Below are 18,226 nucleotides of genomic sequence, written 5' to 3' on the forward strand. Positions count from 1 at the left end.
AAAAAAAAAAAAAAAAAAAAAGAAAAAAAAAAGGCGATCAATATCGGAGCTATGAAACCATCCAGCTTAGAGCCAGATGGCAGCTCGGACAAGGAAAACAATCAGAATTGTAGTGGAGAAAGGAGACTTTGTAATGAGCCTGAACTTTTTCAAGCCTCTGGTTTTTAATCTGCCTCTGATCCAATACGACTGGAATAAAGAAACACTCAGAAACGCAGCTTTAAGTTCGAATTATTTTAAACATGTCCTCCATCATGTGGAAAATGCTCCAAGAACATGTTAAAAACACCAAAAACACAGTTTTTCTTTAGGATATTTCCCACATTAAGATGTTAGCTCAATAAAATGTTCTCTGTTTGTTATTCAAGTTAATAAGTTAGAAAACTATTGGGTGAGAATAGGAATTTCTCACCATAAACATAAATTATAGTATTGTTCATCTAAATCAATAACTATACATGTAAATAAATACATTTTTGAGAAATATTTTTCACCCTAAAGCTGTCTTATCTGCTCACATCAATCTCCATTTTCTTCATTCCTGTTAGATGTTGAAAAGAAATATAGGATACAACTTATTTGTATTTAAAATGTAAGATAAAAAAATCCTTTAAGAACTTGAATAATTGACTTTTTTATACCATAAAACAAATCTGGTTTTCTTGTGGATTGGAGTATCTTTGTTTTTTCATATTCATCTTTCTAAAATGTCTGTTTTTATAGTTAAATATTTAACAACAGTTAAAGTTCAAAAACACTTTTGAACCAGAATTTGAACCAATCATAGCCTCTGGAGTTCAGTGGCTGCACCGGGTCACTCAAACTCCCCATGTCAGCTTTAGTGCAGACTCTGAGAATTCTGATTGTAAACCTCGACACAACCTGCGACCGCTGCTCTGTGTTCATACACGTCGATTGGGGAGTCGGGGTAAGAACTGCGCCCAAAGAGAACACTCAAACATCTGCACTCCTCCTCCGACTCTTCTTTTCCTTCCAAAATCAACTCAGGAAAAATCCCACGTAACATTCAACCTGCTGCATTGGCGGGCTCGCTGTGGGTCCAGACCACACACTGCTGTGGCGGTGGGGTCAATCGGACATTCCCCCTCGCAGAGAAAGCTTGTGTTTGCTGATCTTCCTGTCTGTTGCACCTGCTGCACGAAGCCCTACACTGAGAAAGGTCAAGGATGCTGGAAGTGCTCAGTTTGCTTCTCGTCCTCCTGTCATGCGAGCACAGCTGGACTCAAACACAATCGACAGAGCTTGGGAGGAAATATGGCAGCTGTTAGTGTGCTTTGTTATCTTTTACTAATGGAGAACATGTCTCAGTTGGTCTAGGAAACAACATCCAGAGGAGAGAAATATTCCTTATGTCTATCGAGGTGTTTTGAGACAAAACACCTCGATAGTAAAAGTTTTTAAGAAAAAAATCTGTACAAAAACACAACAAAACAAAACAGTAGGGTTGGCTTGATAAAATCGATTAATCAATTTGAATTGATCTAAACTTAATAGATCAATAATCGATTCATAACAATAGAGACTGATCTAACACAAAAAGCTAAATTCCGGTAGCTTGATGCTAACGCATAATAGGATTTCCCATAGGACGGCTAATGCTAACGCTCGGTCGATCTAAACAAACATTGCTGACTAAATGAACGGATTGAAAGAATAGAAAAAAATCTGAATCGAATCAATCCAGGCTGTGGTGAATCGAATCGATTCTAGAAGTTAATAACAATACCCAACCCTACAAAACAAGTTCATAAATCTTTTTGTCTATAAACAAAGTTTGGAAACTTGTTTTAAAAAAAGGAACAACTGTTTATTTAGAAAACACTCCAGGCAAGATCAAGAACGTGCTAATCCAGGGGTGGGCAAACGACGGCCCCAGGGCCACAGATTAAACCATTTAATCTGGCCCACCACACTGGAATAAATGATACTGATATTCCATATTAATGTTTCATACAAGGTAGTAAAAATGTACGTAGTTACATGTAAGAATTTTGAATGCAGAAGACCAATACCCCAATAGTCTTTAAATAGCACAAGGGTCGGTTTTTCTTCTTTTATCTTCTGGCTACATCACCGCAAAAGTTTAGTGATTACCCATTAATTTCCACGGTTCAGGAAAAACATCCTCCTGCTTTTCCTCTTCTTCAGAACTCAAATACCATCATTCAATAGGTGACATCCTATAATAATATCTGCCTCTTCCGGTTTCTTATTCCATTTCGATTTGAAACATTTCATCTTGACTTTGGGAAATAACTTGTTTTGTGAAATGTTTTCTTCTACTTTGTGGTTTCTGGAATTTAGTGTTGAATTCTAAAATGTAATGTTGTTTTTTTATTATTTATTTTTCTTTTTTAATTGTCGCTGTGAATTAAAACATGTAGGTGGCGGACATGCGCTAGTGAACAGTAGTCAAAGAAAAAAAAAGAAGCCCACCCCTGTTTGTCCAGTATGAACTCCATGGACTAAAAGCACGTTCTCTAGCGGTGTGTTTGTAGCTTGACTGATGAACCCATGTCACATTATTTTTGCTCTTTTCAAAAGTAATTGGTCTTTTATGCTGTATTTACAACCCAAACACTCTTCAAGCACTCAAAAAGAAACGAAAAAACACGACTGAGGGGATAGAGGAGGTCATGGGAGAGGCGCCATCTGATGCTGGCAGATGGAGTGATGGAGGGTACAGAGGAGAGCTGGAAATCAACAAGACTAAATACTTTTGGGCTTTTCTGAAGGCACTGATTTCACTTCGCATCCCGTCTGCCTCAGTGACCCCACCTTATGGCAGACTTTGAGGAGATACTTTACAGATTATGTCCAATGCCTGCGAGCGTAAGCATGACACAGCTCCTCGTGCCCCTGAAAGACGTTCAGTTTATCATCATTACAGATTCAGATGCAAATAGTTCCTTAAACTCACTCAGCAATAGTAAATAAGGCCTTCCTGGAAACATTCCTCTTTAGAATCAATGTGTGATTTATTCCCTTAATACGGTGATTTATTTGTCCCTGTGTTGGACCTGCTGCAGCAGCACTATCCTAAGACGACAGTCACTTTCCTGCAACTTAAAGTCACCTCTGTCTTTGTTTTTTTCTTTTTTTTGTTTGTGTTTGTAGAATGGAGCAGTTCCAGGAGAGCCGGTAAAGAAGGACGAAAACACCCGAAGAGGGAACTGGGGCAACCAGATTGAGTTTGTGCTCACGAGTGTGGGCTATGCTGTGGGCCTTGGCAACGTCTGGAGGTTTCCCTACCTCTGCTACAGAAATGGAGGAGGTAGGGCCACTCACGACTATTTATGAACCATCAAATAAAAGAATACAACAAAAAATACATTTTTACCGTTACCTGAAACATTTTGGTATAATCCAATTAGGAATCTGTGGACCAAATTTTCCACACTATTAAGTGCTCCTAAGATCCCTAATTTTTTCTTATATATGGGTTAATTCTGTATGTGTTTACTGCTGTCGAGGATACTTTGAAACGTACACGGGAATCTGTCAAACTGTTTTTTTTAATCAGTTGTGAACAAGGAGGATGTTTTTTAAATTGGCCTATGCTAACACGGATTAAATGTAGCTGGCAAGGTTGAAAGCTAGTCGCAGTAACATTTAGTTCTGTGGTATCAGTCTTTTTTTATTTTACATGTTGCAAACTAGGTTGGGAGTTACAGGTTTTGTGAAAAACGGGGCTAACATGTAGTGGTATCAGTCTTATTTTTTATGAGTTATTAACAATGTTTCGAGTTAGCGTGGTTGTGGTAATTATTATTTTAGTGGTATCAGTCTTATTTTTTTACATGTTGTGAACATTGTTGGGTGTTTTGTAAAATGGCCCTTTACGGTAAAGCTGCCTGTGTAGCACTGTTGGACTGTGTGTGTGTTTTATTTTTTTTAACATGTTACTAGCTAGGTTGGGAGCTAGCATAGTCACAGTAATGTTTGTTTTTGCAGTTTAGTCTAATTTTTTTACCTGTTGCTAATAAGGTTGGGAGTTAGCATGGTTATGGTAATGTTTGTTTTTGTGGTATTTTTTTTATGTTTTGCAAATGAGTTTGAGAGCTAGCGTAGTCACCAGTAACTGAAGTGTAGCAATGCTGGACTGTTTTTTTTTTATTTTTTTTATTTTTACATGTTACTAGCAAGGTTTGGAGCTAGCATAGTCACAGTAACATCTGTTTTAGTGGTAGCAGTCTGTTCTTTTACGTGTTGCAAATACAGTTGGAGGTTTTGTAAAATGGCCTGTACGTTAAGACTGCCCAAGTGCAGCAATGTTGGACTGTGTTTTTACTTTAACATGTTACTAGCTAGGTTGGGAACTAGCGTAGTCACAGTAACGTTTAGTTAGCAGTATCAGTCTATTTTTATTACGTGTTGCAAACAAGGTTGGGAACTAAGCTTATCAAAGTAACATTTGTTTTACCAGCACCAGTCTGCTTTTTTACATCTTACAAACTAGGTTGGAAGTTACAGGCATTGTAAATACGCTAATGAATGCGGCTAATGTGTAGCATTATCGGACAATGTGTTACAACGTTGTAGGTTAACGTGTTTATAGTAATGTTTGTTTTAGTGGTATCAGTCTTATTCTTATACGTGTCGCATACAATGTTAGTTGCTTGTATGTCAGTACGCTAATGCGGCTAACTCTTCTAGTGTGACTAATGTGTAACGTTTTTCAAACAAGTTCTAGAGTTTCTGAGAATGGAGTTATTAAAGTCTGACAGACCAACAGACTTATCTCTCGACTCTTTTGTCTCACTCAATGCACCTTATAGTTTGGTTTGCCTCACATATGACGTAAGTTTAAAAATAGACAATTCATTGATGGTATGCCTTATAATTCGATGTACCCTGTTGTACAATTTCAACAATAGGACACAGCAACTCAGTGAAATGTGGTTGGATAAATGTTGGCTTATTAAAGCAACTTTTGACATTAAAAACATTTCTTATTACACTTTTTTCTCGACAATAGCATACCGTCTAGCCATTCCCTCCACAGGTAGCAGTAAAAAGTGTTTTACTTGATGCTCACAGATGTTAAAATTGGTCAGTGAATTATGAAGTTGAAATAAGTGAACTATCCCAACAAGAATTGCAAATTCCTTCTCTTGTTGCATTGCCCCGCCCTCGTAAATGACCAAATACATCTTTAGACATGTGGTTTTGTTTACAGGCTTTGATCAGGAACAGGAAAGTCCATGTGACTGCAGTCCGATTATAGATCAAATGGAAGGTTCACGACTCGATTTGAAACAAATTAAGCCACTGAGTCTGGACCAACGGACTTTTCCGGTCTTAATACAACCTCTGAGAATCAAAACAAGAGCCGGTCGTGAAACTTTTGCCTAGTAGACAGCAAAGCTTTTATATAACAGGACTATGGTACCAAGCCTTAAATCGAATCCACAACACAGTGGCATAAAAGGAAGGGATCAAGAGTCTGTTACGGTCAGAATTGAAACAAGTTGAAGATTCTCTGTCATCTGACACCAGAGTGTTTGGTTCATGTGTTTAGAATTATCTCCATTTCTTGTTTTTTTCATTTCTCCTACTCAAAGTGCTTAAGTGAGCCAAGTCTGTTATTTTGTCTGTGATTTTACGTAACTGCCGATCTGTTTATTGGGCTGTGAGAAGTGTCAAAGTGTGTCTGACCGCAAATGATGAATCCAGGTGCTGCTGCTGCTGCTGACATGCTGTTCTCACCATGCAGCAGCTGTGTTCACAGCAGACGAGCATGTTGACAAAATGCTGTTTGCATGTTTTCTCCCCAAGCAGATGAGCCTCAAATGCTTTGGACAGAACGGACAAAATCCACGTGTGCACTTTTTGAGTTGGTTTGAAAAATATGCACTGGAATATTACCAGGAAGTAAATCTGATTATTTTCTTGGTGTGATTCCCATTACCATAAGAAAGTTAAAATCTGAAATATTTGGATTAGAAATCAGGCAAGGAGTAGAGTTGCATTTTCATGCTTAGACTCTGAAATTATCCGTTTATTAGCTCCTAGACACTTTACAGTGTCGCTCAGCATTAGGATCCTCTTCACATTTGGATACTAATGTACTAGGGCTGCCACAAACGATTATTTTAATAGTCGACTAATCACCGATTATTTTTTCCGATTAGTCGACTAATCGGGTAATGCACAAAGTGGATGTAAAGCACACATCTTAAAGGCCAAATTAGCCTAATTAAAGCCTAGGTTAGCTAAAACAGCTAGCATGCAGCTGAAATATTAGCTAAATTCCAAAACAGCCTAAAAACCTTAAACAAAAAAAGACTAAGCTAGCAAAGACAGCTAACATGTCTGAAATAAAAAAAAAACAAAATAGCCTAAAAAACCTTAATAAATGCCAAAATAGTCCAATAAGCTAGCATAACACCATTATAACTTTCAACTTTACTATACTCTGACTCCATATAGTACAAAGTAACGACTAATCGACTATAAAATTAGTCGTCGACTATTTTAATAGTCGATTAGTCGTCGATTAGTCGACTAATCGTGGCAGCCCTATAATGTACATAAAAACACACCCTAAAACACAATTTTTGTCTTTATGTCTGATTTTTGGCCTAGCTAAAACACAAACTTGCAATTTCCTAGCACAAAAACAACTGGTCATTCAACCACAAAAAGGGAAATTTGCATAACAAAGTTGGGTTATTTCTTTTTTTTTTCCTTCTTCATTTTCACGTTTATTTTTAGATACAATTTTCTCTGTTTTACAAATAATTTAATGCAAGTGTTGCAAATGAAGATGGTCAATTATAACCTCTTTTGCTTTTTAACATATATCTATAACAGTTTACAATTACAATAAATGCATAATTGAGCATTACTTAACTTTTGAATAATGTATTAAATTAAAAATGATTTTTTATTAATTAAGGTTAAACAGTAAACAATCCTTAACTGATAACTTATTTAATAAATAGTACACTTTGTAATGCAAAGTATTGGACAAAAGAACATATTATTTCATAGTTAAATAATGCTTAATTATGCATTAACTAATGTAATAAAGGGTTCTTTATTATAGAGTGATCCAAATATCACACACATATATGTCGAAAAAGACCATAAACTGTTCTTATGAGGACATTTTAAAGATTTTTTTTTAAGCAGCTGTTTTTTTTCCTTTTCCCTCTTTTCCCAGGTGCCTTCATGCTACCGTACTTCATCATGTTGGTCTTCTGTGGCATTCCTCTTTTCTTCCTTGAGCTTTCCTTTGGGCAGTTTGCCAGCCAGGGGTGTCTGGGTGTGTGGAAGATCAGCCCCATGTTCAAAGGTTAGAGTTGAATATGTGTTTTGCTTTTGTTTTTTTTACATTTTAGTATTAGGGCCAGTTTACAAACAACATTTTTTTTTTTAATTACGACTTTAAATCTTGTAAAATTACAGGAAAACAGAATAAAGCCATATGACTTTAAGTGCAGTATTTCTACATCTAAAGTTTTATGAATTAAAGTCATCAACTAAATTTATGAAATTTTTCTCATAAATGTATGACTTTTAATCTCATAATATTGCAAGAAAAAAACTTGAAAAATTAAGATATTTAAAGTCGTACATTTACGTAAAAAAATTGTAATATTACTTTTTTTTTCGGTAGCCTTGATACTCCATTGTAATACATCAGTTGTCTAATGAGTGTAGACAAATATGGATCATAAGATTGAAATGCATAAGCTAAGGTGTCTAGCCACATTCACACCGCCGTTCACCAACGCTCATCCAAGCAAAGATTTCCAATCAAAAAGTCCATGTAAACATGCAAAAATGATCGTTTTGAGGCTCTGCGTTCTAAACTATTGTGTTCAGGCGTAGCTACACACATTTCTATGACCTTTTTTCGAGATCCACGTCCAAAACGTGATAAAAACAATTCCATATTACCCATCCCTACTGTAGACTAAATGCATCTATTGTTCTCCCAAACTCTTTCATTTCCTCCCTTGATTTTGTTTTTTTTCCTTCTTCTCCCCTTCAGGTGTTGGCTATGGCATGATGGTGGTGTCCACCTACATTGGGATCTATTACAATGTGGTCATCTGCATCGCCTTCTACTACTTTTTTATGTCCATGACAAACCTGCTGCCCTGGACCTATTGCAACAACCCCTGGAACACGCCGGACTGCACCGGCGTAGTGGACAGCAGCTCCAAAATCAACAGCAGCCTCGCCAACGCAACCACCAGCCTGGTGGCAGGGGTGTCTGAAGTCGTCAACCGCACCAAGAGGACCAGCCCCAGTGAAGAATACTGGAAGTAAGATGGAGGATGTAAACAGTGGGTTTTGCTTGAACATCTAATCTTTAGTTTAGAGCAGGGGTGTCAAACTCAATCACACAAGGGGCCAAAATCTAAAACACACCTTAGGTCGCGGCCGAACAGGATAAATATTTATTGAACACTCTCAAACTAAATTCTTACAACTTTAAAACCGTAACTTTTTTACATAATTAGCTGAATTTGGCTGCTGAAGATGGTAGTGCTGATAACTGAAGATGCTGAAATTGATAGCTAAAAACGCCGAAACTGATAACTGAAATCACTGAAGTTGATAGCTGACAACGCTGATGCTGATAGCCAGCTAAAATATAAGCTAAATGCCAAATTAGTCTAAAAATTGAGAAAAATAAAATACCTAGGTTAGTCAAAACTGCTACCATGTAGCTGAAAAAAGCTAAACTTGAAAATAGCCCAAAAAACCTACAAAAACCTAAATTAGCCAAAACAGCTAGCATGTAGCTGAAATATTAGCTAAACTCCAAAATAGCCTAAAAAAATCTTAGTAAATGCCAGAAACAGTCCAAAAAAACTAGCATGATGCCATTTTTTAAAACTTTATAACCATAACTTTTTAACATAAATACGATTATTAAAAAGGCAGGAATATTATTTCAGAATAAATCAACTTAAACCTTAAATAACTTAATATTTTACCTTCCATAAAAATACATTTTGTCAAAATTCTACAAGTTAGAAATGAGTGCAACATAACATAAGGCCATTAATAACAAAATAACATTATCTGGAGGCCTTGACTTTGACACATGTGGTTTAAAGCTTACAAAGATATTTTTTTATACATTCTCGTATGTAAAATATGTGGTTTGGGTCAGTATTGTTAAATTGAGTAAGTTGATTTCAAAAAGGACACCAATCAACAAATAAGGTAAAAAATAAAGACAATAAAAACAGAAATAATGATACAAATTCAACTACATTAATTTGGACATAATTGAATTGCTTTAATGCTTGTGTGAAATTATTTTGAAAATATTTCTTGTTTCAAAAGTCTCTTGTGAGACGACATACTTTTACGAATTGATTAGCCAATTTATCACTTGAATAACTTGCACTAAAGAAAAAAATTAGGATTAGCAAGAACATGTTGAAAAAAGGTACAAGAACAAGAATAGTTATTCTGACAAATATATTGACCGAGTAATAGTTAATTATCTCTCAATAAAAAGTTTTGTATTCTTGGAGCCAGCGGCTTCTTCTTGTTTGGAACACGAGATGTCACTCTATCCAGTTCTTTTATACAGTCAAGCGTCTAAATGGACAACACTTTCACCAAAATATATTTTCATGACAGAATTTGTCCCTACACAAAGTAGTTTCAAATTATAATGCTACCACCACCATGCTTCACAGCTGGCATATTTTTTTTTTTTTTTTGTTGTTTTTTTTCAGAATTTCAATGTTAATATTTTTTTTAATTTCAAGGAGCGTTTTGGACTTCATACCACAAAACTGTAATCAGTTTGGTTGATGAACATTTTTAGCTTACCCAACATAGTAAGTAGTCTGTCAATCTTGTTTTCTTAACTAAAAAATAACAGCTATGGGCATAACTCAAAAAAGAACATTCATATTAGACCAGTCAAGGCTACCAAGACAGAAAAGTTCACATTTATTGGACTTCATCTTTATAATTTCTAATCATAATCATATTTAGCCACTTTAGCCTTGATTGCATCTAAAAAAACCCTCTTTTTTAACTTTTTTATTAAAACTTTTTTTTAATAAAACAATGAAGCTTTGAATTTGGGATTAACAACCAAACATGGATCCCTAAAATGAATAGTTGTGGCCATGAATTATTAGTTTGTGCGCTCAAATGAGCATTTCGTGGCCACTAGTTTTTTTGTAAGCACAAATGAGCATTTTGTAGACACAAATCAATAGGAGGAATTAAATATATTAAAATACAGATTAGTAATACTACTAATTAATCTGTTATGATTGAGTGGAAATTGTTTATTTCAAGCAATCATAGCAAGAATAATGCATAAACAAGATATCCATACAAAAACATTTCAACGTAGGCATAACATTAAATAAATAAAAATAAAAAAGCGCATTCAATTGTCTAGAAGATTTTCAGATATTCACAAGTAATTAATGCAATTTTAACTCTTACTTGTAAATAAATATGTTTTTAAATGCACCATGATGACATGAAACAGTTAAACTATTTACTCTTAAGATTGTCACAAGAAGTTCAATAGATTACTTATTGATCATCTTCAGTAATTGATTCAGTACTTTTTTCCCCCCACAAACAATGTATTAAGATTTTAACAATGTCATGAACCAAAAATTACAAACAAACAAAACAGTTCCCTTTTACTGAGTTGATGATGGTGTAACATACCACTAATGTGAGTAAACATTATTTTTCCAGTTTCAAAATATATAGATGTGATTACTAAATATTGTCCATTTGGGAACAATTTAGTACTTTTAGTATTATTATTATAATGTATTTATTGATTTTTAAATTTAAAAAGGTCCTTATGTTTTCAGTTGTCCAAGGTTCTTCTTCTGTTGTCTGACTGACAGCCGTCCTCCTGGTTATAACTGAGTTTATAAAGTTCTCTTTGCTCTCTCTGCAGACAGTGTTTGTTAAGATCCTTGTTTGGTGTTTGTTTGTTAAGGTCCAGATGTTTTCAGTGCGGATGAATAAGTTAAAGTCAACTTGTCAGCAGGTCAGAACTCTGGTGAAACAATTGACTTTTAGAGAGAGGGGTCAATCCCAGGCGTTGTGATTTTCTTGAAATTATATTTGACTCTTTCATTTATTTCTACATTTGTTTGCTCAGATGTCCATCATCGAACATTTCTCAAAGTCTTTCATGTAGTTGACAATCAGAACCTTGGACCGGTCCAGTGGACCGGGTGGTTTTACAAAGATTTTGAAGCCTTTTACCCAACTGTTGTGAATTAGCTTACACTTCCTGAGAATTCGAGCATGTTTGTCGATTTCAGCATTCCTTCTGGTCAGATGGTCATTCAGATAAACAGCAGAACTTCAGATTTTTCCCTGGTTTCATCAGAACTAGCTTGTGTTTCGTTGCTCGTTTTGGGTTCTTAGAAGAGAGCTCTGTCAACTTTGAGGTCTTCGAACGCTGTCACTGCTGTCACTTGTCACTTAGTTTTTCATGGTCAACTCTCTTTTTTCACAGTATTACTACTTGTACTACCAGTTCTAAGTCATTTCAGACGGTGCTTGTTGCCAGAGCTGCAGACATCCAGCCTCTCTTAATAATCCACAAACGGAAAACTCCACAAAATGCTAATTTGTGCCCACAAAATAGTACAAAATATTAGTTTGTGTACACAATATAGTATTTTGTGATCTTAAATTAATAATTTGAGGAAATAAATGTGTATTTTTCATGTCTAGTGCTCTGTATAAAACACTAGAAGATTTATGAATCATACTATCATGCCGCTCTTATGTTTTTGGTATTAAATGAAAAGCAACAGCTTTTTTGGAGCTGTAAAAGCTAAATATGTTTTCTCTAATTTGATTTCTTTTTAGACACTATGTTTTAAACATCTCGGATGATATTGGAAACTTCGGAGAGGTCCGTCTCCCTATCTTGGGCTGCCTGGCTATCTCCTGGTTCGTGGTTTTCCTCTGTCTCATCAGGGGTGTCAAGTCCTCTGGAAAGGTGAGCCTGCAGAGAAAGATACTCCCTCATTTACATATTTCCATTATAGTTCTTTTCTCCGCTGACATTTTTGCATGGAGGACTTAAAAAGCGTTTGTGATTATATCTGTGCGTATCCAGGTGGTATACTTCACAGCCACGTTCCCGTATGTCGTTTTGACCATCCTGTTCATCCGCGGCATCACCTTGGATGGAGCCATAAATGGAATTAAGTACTACCTGACTCCACAGTGGCAGAAGGTTCTGGATGCAAAGGTATGGACTGGTCTCACAATATGGATTTTAAGCCCGATTGTGTAAAAAAAAAAGATAAATTTTGTTAATATTTGTGTTTTTTTGTAGGTGTGGGGAGATGCTGCTTCACAGATCTTCTACTCTCTGGGTTGTGCCTGGGGGGGTCTCATTACTATGGCTTCCTACAACAAGTTCCACAATAACTGCTTCAGGTTGGTACTCTCGAAAACCAAAATATGTGGACTCAAATGTTTAGTTAATTTAAAATACTACATCTACTCTCTCATTTACATCAGGAATCTTGAGAAAATACACTGGTTCCACTTATCATATTCTAACGAGAAGTGGATTTTCCAGTCAGATATTAAAGATTTGCATTTGTAATTTTGATTTATCTAGCAAAAAAATGTTTTTAAGCTTTTGTGTTGAAAGGAAAAGTAAAACATCAAAGGTTGATTTGGTGTTTCAGCTCCTAAAGGTGTTTTGATGTTAAATTTCCTTTTGTGTTTTCTCTTTTTTGTCTGTGAAGTGTCAGAACTGTCAGTGGAAGGTAGTTCTGTTCCAAACCAAGTATAGAAAATTGAGTCATAAATCTGACCTGTGAGGAAGAACCAAGCAGGATAAACTTGAATAAAGAAAACACCAGATGGTTTTGTTAACTCTCTGTCCTAATTTAGAGTTTAAGATTAAATCTGGAAAAAATTAATTAAACCAAATAATTCTGGATAAATGGAAATTACACATCTATTGTGGAACCTACTAAATGTGTGGATAATATGTGAATTGTTTACAAAATAATAATAAATCACCAAGTTAATATATTGATTATTGCAAGGTTTGCCATATTGTGAATCATATTGTATTGTGAGTTACCCTGAGATTCCCAGCCCGAATATATTTGTTCCTTTTATTTAAATAATCCAAAAGGAGAAGACTAGTTTTCTTCTTTCTGTTCCTTTTGGTTTCACATGTGACCCTTGTGCTGTCCTAGGCATGTTTACATTAAAAGAGGGGTCATCTGGGGTCATTCTTTTCTTTCAATGATTTTTTATTTTCTCTGGTGTCTGTGGACATTAAATCTTGTCCACCTTTGTCATGAGAGAGATCACAGCGATATAAGGGTGGGGTCATCTGGACCCATTAGGAGAGCAAACGGGGTATAAAAACTTGTGCAAGATATTTCTTTTTTTTGTTTGTTTTGTGAAAATGAAAAGACATTGGGTATAATATTGGGATAGGTGTGGAGTTTCTTTGGAAAAATGTATCTTTCAATTAAAGTTGAAAATATATAATTTAACACAAGAATCAACAATGTTCTATCCTAAAATATGAAAAAAAACAAAGAAAATTGGAAAATTCTTCTCAAATAAGTAAAAAAAAATGGACAAACATGAATATATATTTTCTGCACTTTTATTCTGGTCCACTATAAATTCTCTTTATTTACTTTAAGTTAACTGTATCTGTGGAGTTCCGTTTAGCAATTAGTAGTTTTTAAAAGCTAATTTTGAAGGTGTACTTAAGTATAAGTATAGCAAGTATACTTTATAGATTACAATATTTTGATATATAAAGTTACATTTTGATTATGCTCCCGTAATTTTAGCACAGAATAAGTATACTTGTAGTTTGGGATGGGTATTGTTATGATTTCATAAAATTGTCAATAAATAGTAATGTCTCTTTGTACTAATAACATACAGTTCAAGATTACAACTTAAATAAACAGTTCAATTAAGAACCAAAATGCAGAGTATATCAAATAGCCTCCACAGTTCAAAGAACAATATCAGTAGAAATAAGAGTGTTGTAGTCTAATTAATTTTATATTTAATTAATTTTCACTCCCCAGAGGGAGTAAATGTAAAGCTAATGTTCTAACTAGCTTGATGCGTATTAGCCTACAGATTGAAAACCTAAATAATCATAAGAAAAAAAGAACGTGGGCTGTTTTAAAATGGTTTCAGTCTTCTTATTATTGTGCTAATGTTTTGTTGTAATCACTTTTTGAAAAAATTAGAAGATTTTTTATGTTTTTGTGGTTTAAATTGTGGAATTAGTTTGATCAGCGTTTAGCAAAACATGTTTTAGCATGTTGGTAAGAAGAAAACTGGACGCTAAAGTTCTGCGTGAAAAAAACAAAACACTTCCCTCAACAAAAAGTAGTAGTTTTTTTATTAAGTGTACTTAATTAATTATAAGTAGAAGTATAGTAAATATGCTATAAACTTGGAGTGTAGGAAATTATTCAAATTCAAGTTTTATTTATAAAGCTTCTTTCTGTAGCAGCAACACAAAATGCTTTAAAGATAAAAAACAATTTAAAATAATCCCTTCAACTACTACTATTACTAATACTACTACTATTATTACTACTCTACTACTACTATAAAACTCATTTCATGTAGGGTGCCATTGCAGGATAGGGGACATAATACTTTTAGCTAATCTTTATTTATTTTTTTTTGCTTTGGAATAAGGAGTAAAAATCTCAGTTGTCAAATAAGTGAGTAATAAGACTGAAAAGGGTTAAAAATTTAGTCAAACAAAGAGAAAAAAACATTTTAATCATTTACCACCATCTTGACAGTTTCAAGATGTTGCAGAAAACAGATGAAAACACAAATGTTTCCAGCGCCTGGAGCAGGAGACATCTTTAGACAGCTTTACTGTGGCTCTAACCAACGCAGCAGCTTTCATCCCTGCGGACAGACTCTCCTTTAACACCACCAATCGGTGCACATGCGCCAGTGCAGGGAGCAAAATAGAACAAAGCCTCATGGGGGACAAATAAACTAGCATCAAAGTTATCAAAGGCATCCTGACCAGGAACTTCAGCAGGAAACACAAGGAGAGGATATCAGGAACTCCCCAGTCGAATCTGTCAAGAAGAAGAGATAAAAAGATGTTCTGCAGTGAAACATTCAACTCAGATCTGACCTGTGACGGGATGATGGCCTGCCAACCTAAAATGATTGCATCATGATTACTATATAAAACTTTGTTGACACAAAGCATTAATCGAGCTCAAAATTGACAGCTTTTAAAGCTCAACAAAACAACTGCTGTGTGATGAAAATGATCCTTACTGAGGTTGAACGTCTGGTTGAAGACTAATGAAACTTTAAAGAGGTGGTCGATGCCGCGGTGCATCTACACTGCAAAAATAGGAACCTTAAATATAAGTTAAACATTCTTATCCAACTGCAGATTTTCTTTAAATGAGTAAAAAAAAAATCATAGTAAAAAAATATTCTCAACAAGAATTCTATTTTTAAGAAACAAATTCTAGTCCCTAAGACATGTTACCTCAAACTTATTATGAATGCATTCAGCTTTCTGGTTGAACCTGGAGGGATTGACTATGCTGGCAAATGGTGTTTGTTGTATTTTAGAAGGTGGAATGACATCGTCATATGGTGATATCCCTGCAGGAACTTGAGAAAAACGTATGAGATAATCTACAGTGGAATGGAAGCATATGGGATTCAATGTTTTTTTTTTTACATTATATGTGTTTTTTTTTATGTTTTTCATGCTAATTTTTTGCATCTTTTGTTCAAAATTTTTTTGTGTGTTTCCCATGCAATTTTTTTTTTTTTTAATAACTACAAAACTGGCTGGACACTAACCTTATCTGCTCATGAAAACTATAAGATGACCTGCAATTAAAAGTTGAAAAGCCCCAATGTATTCGTGTCATAGATGTAATGCGTCTCTGTTTTGTTTATGTGCTCGTCACAATATCGCCAGTCTGGTTTTCTTCTACTTATGGTTTATGTCTTAGAGGATTTAGCAGAGTAAAACTTTTGAGATTATCTAAAGCAGAAAGCTCTGTTATGAATAGGTATTATATGTAATTTAAAAAACACTCAAAAAAAGTGTTTTTGAGTGTTTTTCATGCTAACGTTTTTGGTGTTTTTTGTGCTAGTTTTTTTAGACATGATTTTTGTGCAATTTTTGTTTCATGTTTTTCATGCTAATTTTTTTTCTTATTTTTCGTGCTATTTTTTTTTGCCGTGTTTTTCATGCAAATTTTTTTTTTTGCGTTTTTTATGCTAATATTTTCCGCGCTTTTTTATGCTAATTTTTTTCATTCTTTTCGTGTTAATTCTTTTTTCATGTAGTTTTTTGCCGTGTTTTTTAATGCTATTTTCTTTTTTGTTTTTTGCGCAATTTCTTTTTCGTATTCTATACGCTAATTTTTTTCACGCTCATTTTTTTGTGCCAATTTATTTTTTCTTGTTTTTTATGCTAATATTTTTTTGGGGTTGCTCAATCTAATATTTTTAGGAGCAACAAAAGCAAAGAACTACAAAAAGGCTGGGCACTAACCTCATCTGTGTCTGTTTTGTTTATGTGCTCGTCACAATATCGCCAGTCTGTTTTGTTCTTCCTGCCAACTTCCCCCAGTTTCCTGTCTAGCGGATTACCAAAAGTGAAACCTGTTTTTTTTTCTTTTGTTTTCTTCATACAGAGACAGCATCATCATCAGCATAACTAACTGTGCGACCAGTGTGTATGCCGGCTTTGTCATCTTCTCCATCCTGGGCTTCATGGCGCACCACCTGAACGTCCCCGTGTCTGAGGTGGCCGACCACGGTCCCGGTCTGGCTTTTGTGGCTTACCCCGAAGCGCTCACCCTGCTGCCCATTTCTCCACTCTGGTCCCTGTTGTTCTTTTTCATGCTCATCCTTTTGGGACTGGGAACTCAGGTAATGATATGTTCCAACATAGATTTCAAAGCTGGACAAATCTTTCAAAGTCCCACTCTGATCATCTTTTGATCTATTGTAAAAGCGTTATCAGTGGTCTTTTTGTAAAGATTATGCTGTCTTTAGCCAAAATCTAAAAACCTGTCATTTTCTAGGACATAGTTTCTGCAGTGCGGCAGTAGGTCATTAGAAATCCACCTCTGAGTTAAGGGTTGGACTACTGGCGTGGAGCTATCCCGCCCCCTCTTCCCTTTTCCAATGAAAGGACCTATCAATTTTATTTTTTCAATCACAGATATGGTCTTTGTCAAGCAGAATGTGTTCATCTGCTTCTGATTCACAACGATTTGAACAAAGAAATACTCAAAAAATGCAATTTTAAGGTTGATTTTCTTCCCGTATGTCCTTTATTAAGATAAACGTACCACAAGACCATGTTAAAAACACCAGAAACACAATTTTTATCAGAGTGGCTCTTTAAAGAACTTCTTTTGCTTGTTTTAATGTTTGTAGTTGTGTTCTACTCCGGTTTTCCTCTCCGCTTCCACAGTTCTGTCTGTTGGAGACCCTGGTAACGGCCATCGTGGATGAGATCGGCACCGACTGGATCATCCGAAACAAGACTGTGGTCACGCTCTCTGTGGCCGTTGCTGGTTTCCTGCTGGGGGTGCCTCTGACAACACAGGCAAGTCCAACACGTGAACATCCTGTAGATCAGAGGTCCAAAACCTTTTTCACTTCGTAGACTTACTTGATGTCAGACACAGTGTTCACAGACCGGCTGTATGAAAAATTGGGTAGAGATTTCCCTTTAATCTAAAACTTTCAAAGCTGAAGCTAAAAAATTCCGCCTCGTCTGACTTTTGAGTAGGGGTGTAGGAGGAAATCGATTTGCTGATATATCGCGATATTTCGTTTGGCGTTACTTGTATCAATTTAAAATGCAGACAAGACAATATTTAATTATTATTTATGAGCATCCTTCCGCATCTAACTTTTGTTTCCCTTTAAACCCTGGTATACTAGCTGGCAGCACGCTGAGCCTCTTAGAGCAGCTTTACACCGCGACCAAAACAAAAGCAAGATCTAGCAAGAACCAGATTGTGTTAAAGATTCAGTTTTTGTTCTTATGAGACATTTATTACTATTACTTGGGATGGGTACCAAACCAAAACTCTGTGCCACATTGCTGCCGTATCAGCACACAGTTGCAGTGCTTCATATCATAATCATTAAATAAAATTAATTTGACCATTTAATTACAATGAGAGGCGTA

General features: G+C 35.4%; 1 protein-coding gene across 3 annotated transcripts in view; it reads left to right on the plus strand.

The window, feature by feature from the left end:
* The window catches only part of slc6a9 (solute carrier family 6 member 9), a 95,428-nt gene that overhangs the window by 64,672 nt on the left and 12,530 nt on the right, over positions 1-18,226 (plus strand). For all 3 annotated transcript variants that reach the window (XM_024273822.2, XM_024273821.2, XM_024273820.2), the window contains 8 exons: positions 3,139-3,295; positions 7,190-7,321; positions 8,024-8,300; positions 11,869-12,001; positions 12,122-12,256; positions 12,344-12,447; positions 16,713-16,950; positions 17,501-17,635. In XM_024273822.2, the coding sequence (XP_024129590.1) occupies positions 3,139-3,295; positions 7,190-7,321; positions 8,024-8,300; positions 11,869-12,001; positions 12,122-12,256; positions 12,344-12,447; positions 16,713-16,950; positions 17,501-17,635 (1,311 nt within the window). The remainder of the gene's footprint in view (positions 1-3,138; positions 3,296-7,189; positions 7,322-8,023; positions 8,301-11,868; positions 12,002-12,121; positions 12,257-12,343; positions 12,448-16,712; positions 16,951-17,500; positions 17,636-18,226) is intronic.

This window comes from Oryzias melastigma, linkage group LG17 (genome assembly GCF_002922805.2).
Source record: "Oryzias melastigma strain HK-1 linkage group LG17, ASM292280v2, whole genome shotgun sequence".
Lineage (NCBI taxonomy): Eukaryota > Metazoa > Chordata > Actinopteri > Beloniformes > Adrianichthyidae > Oryzias > Oryzias melastigma.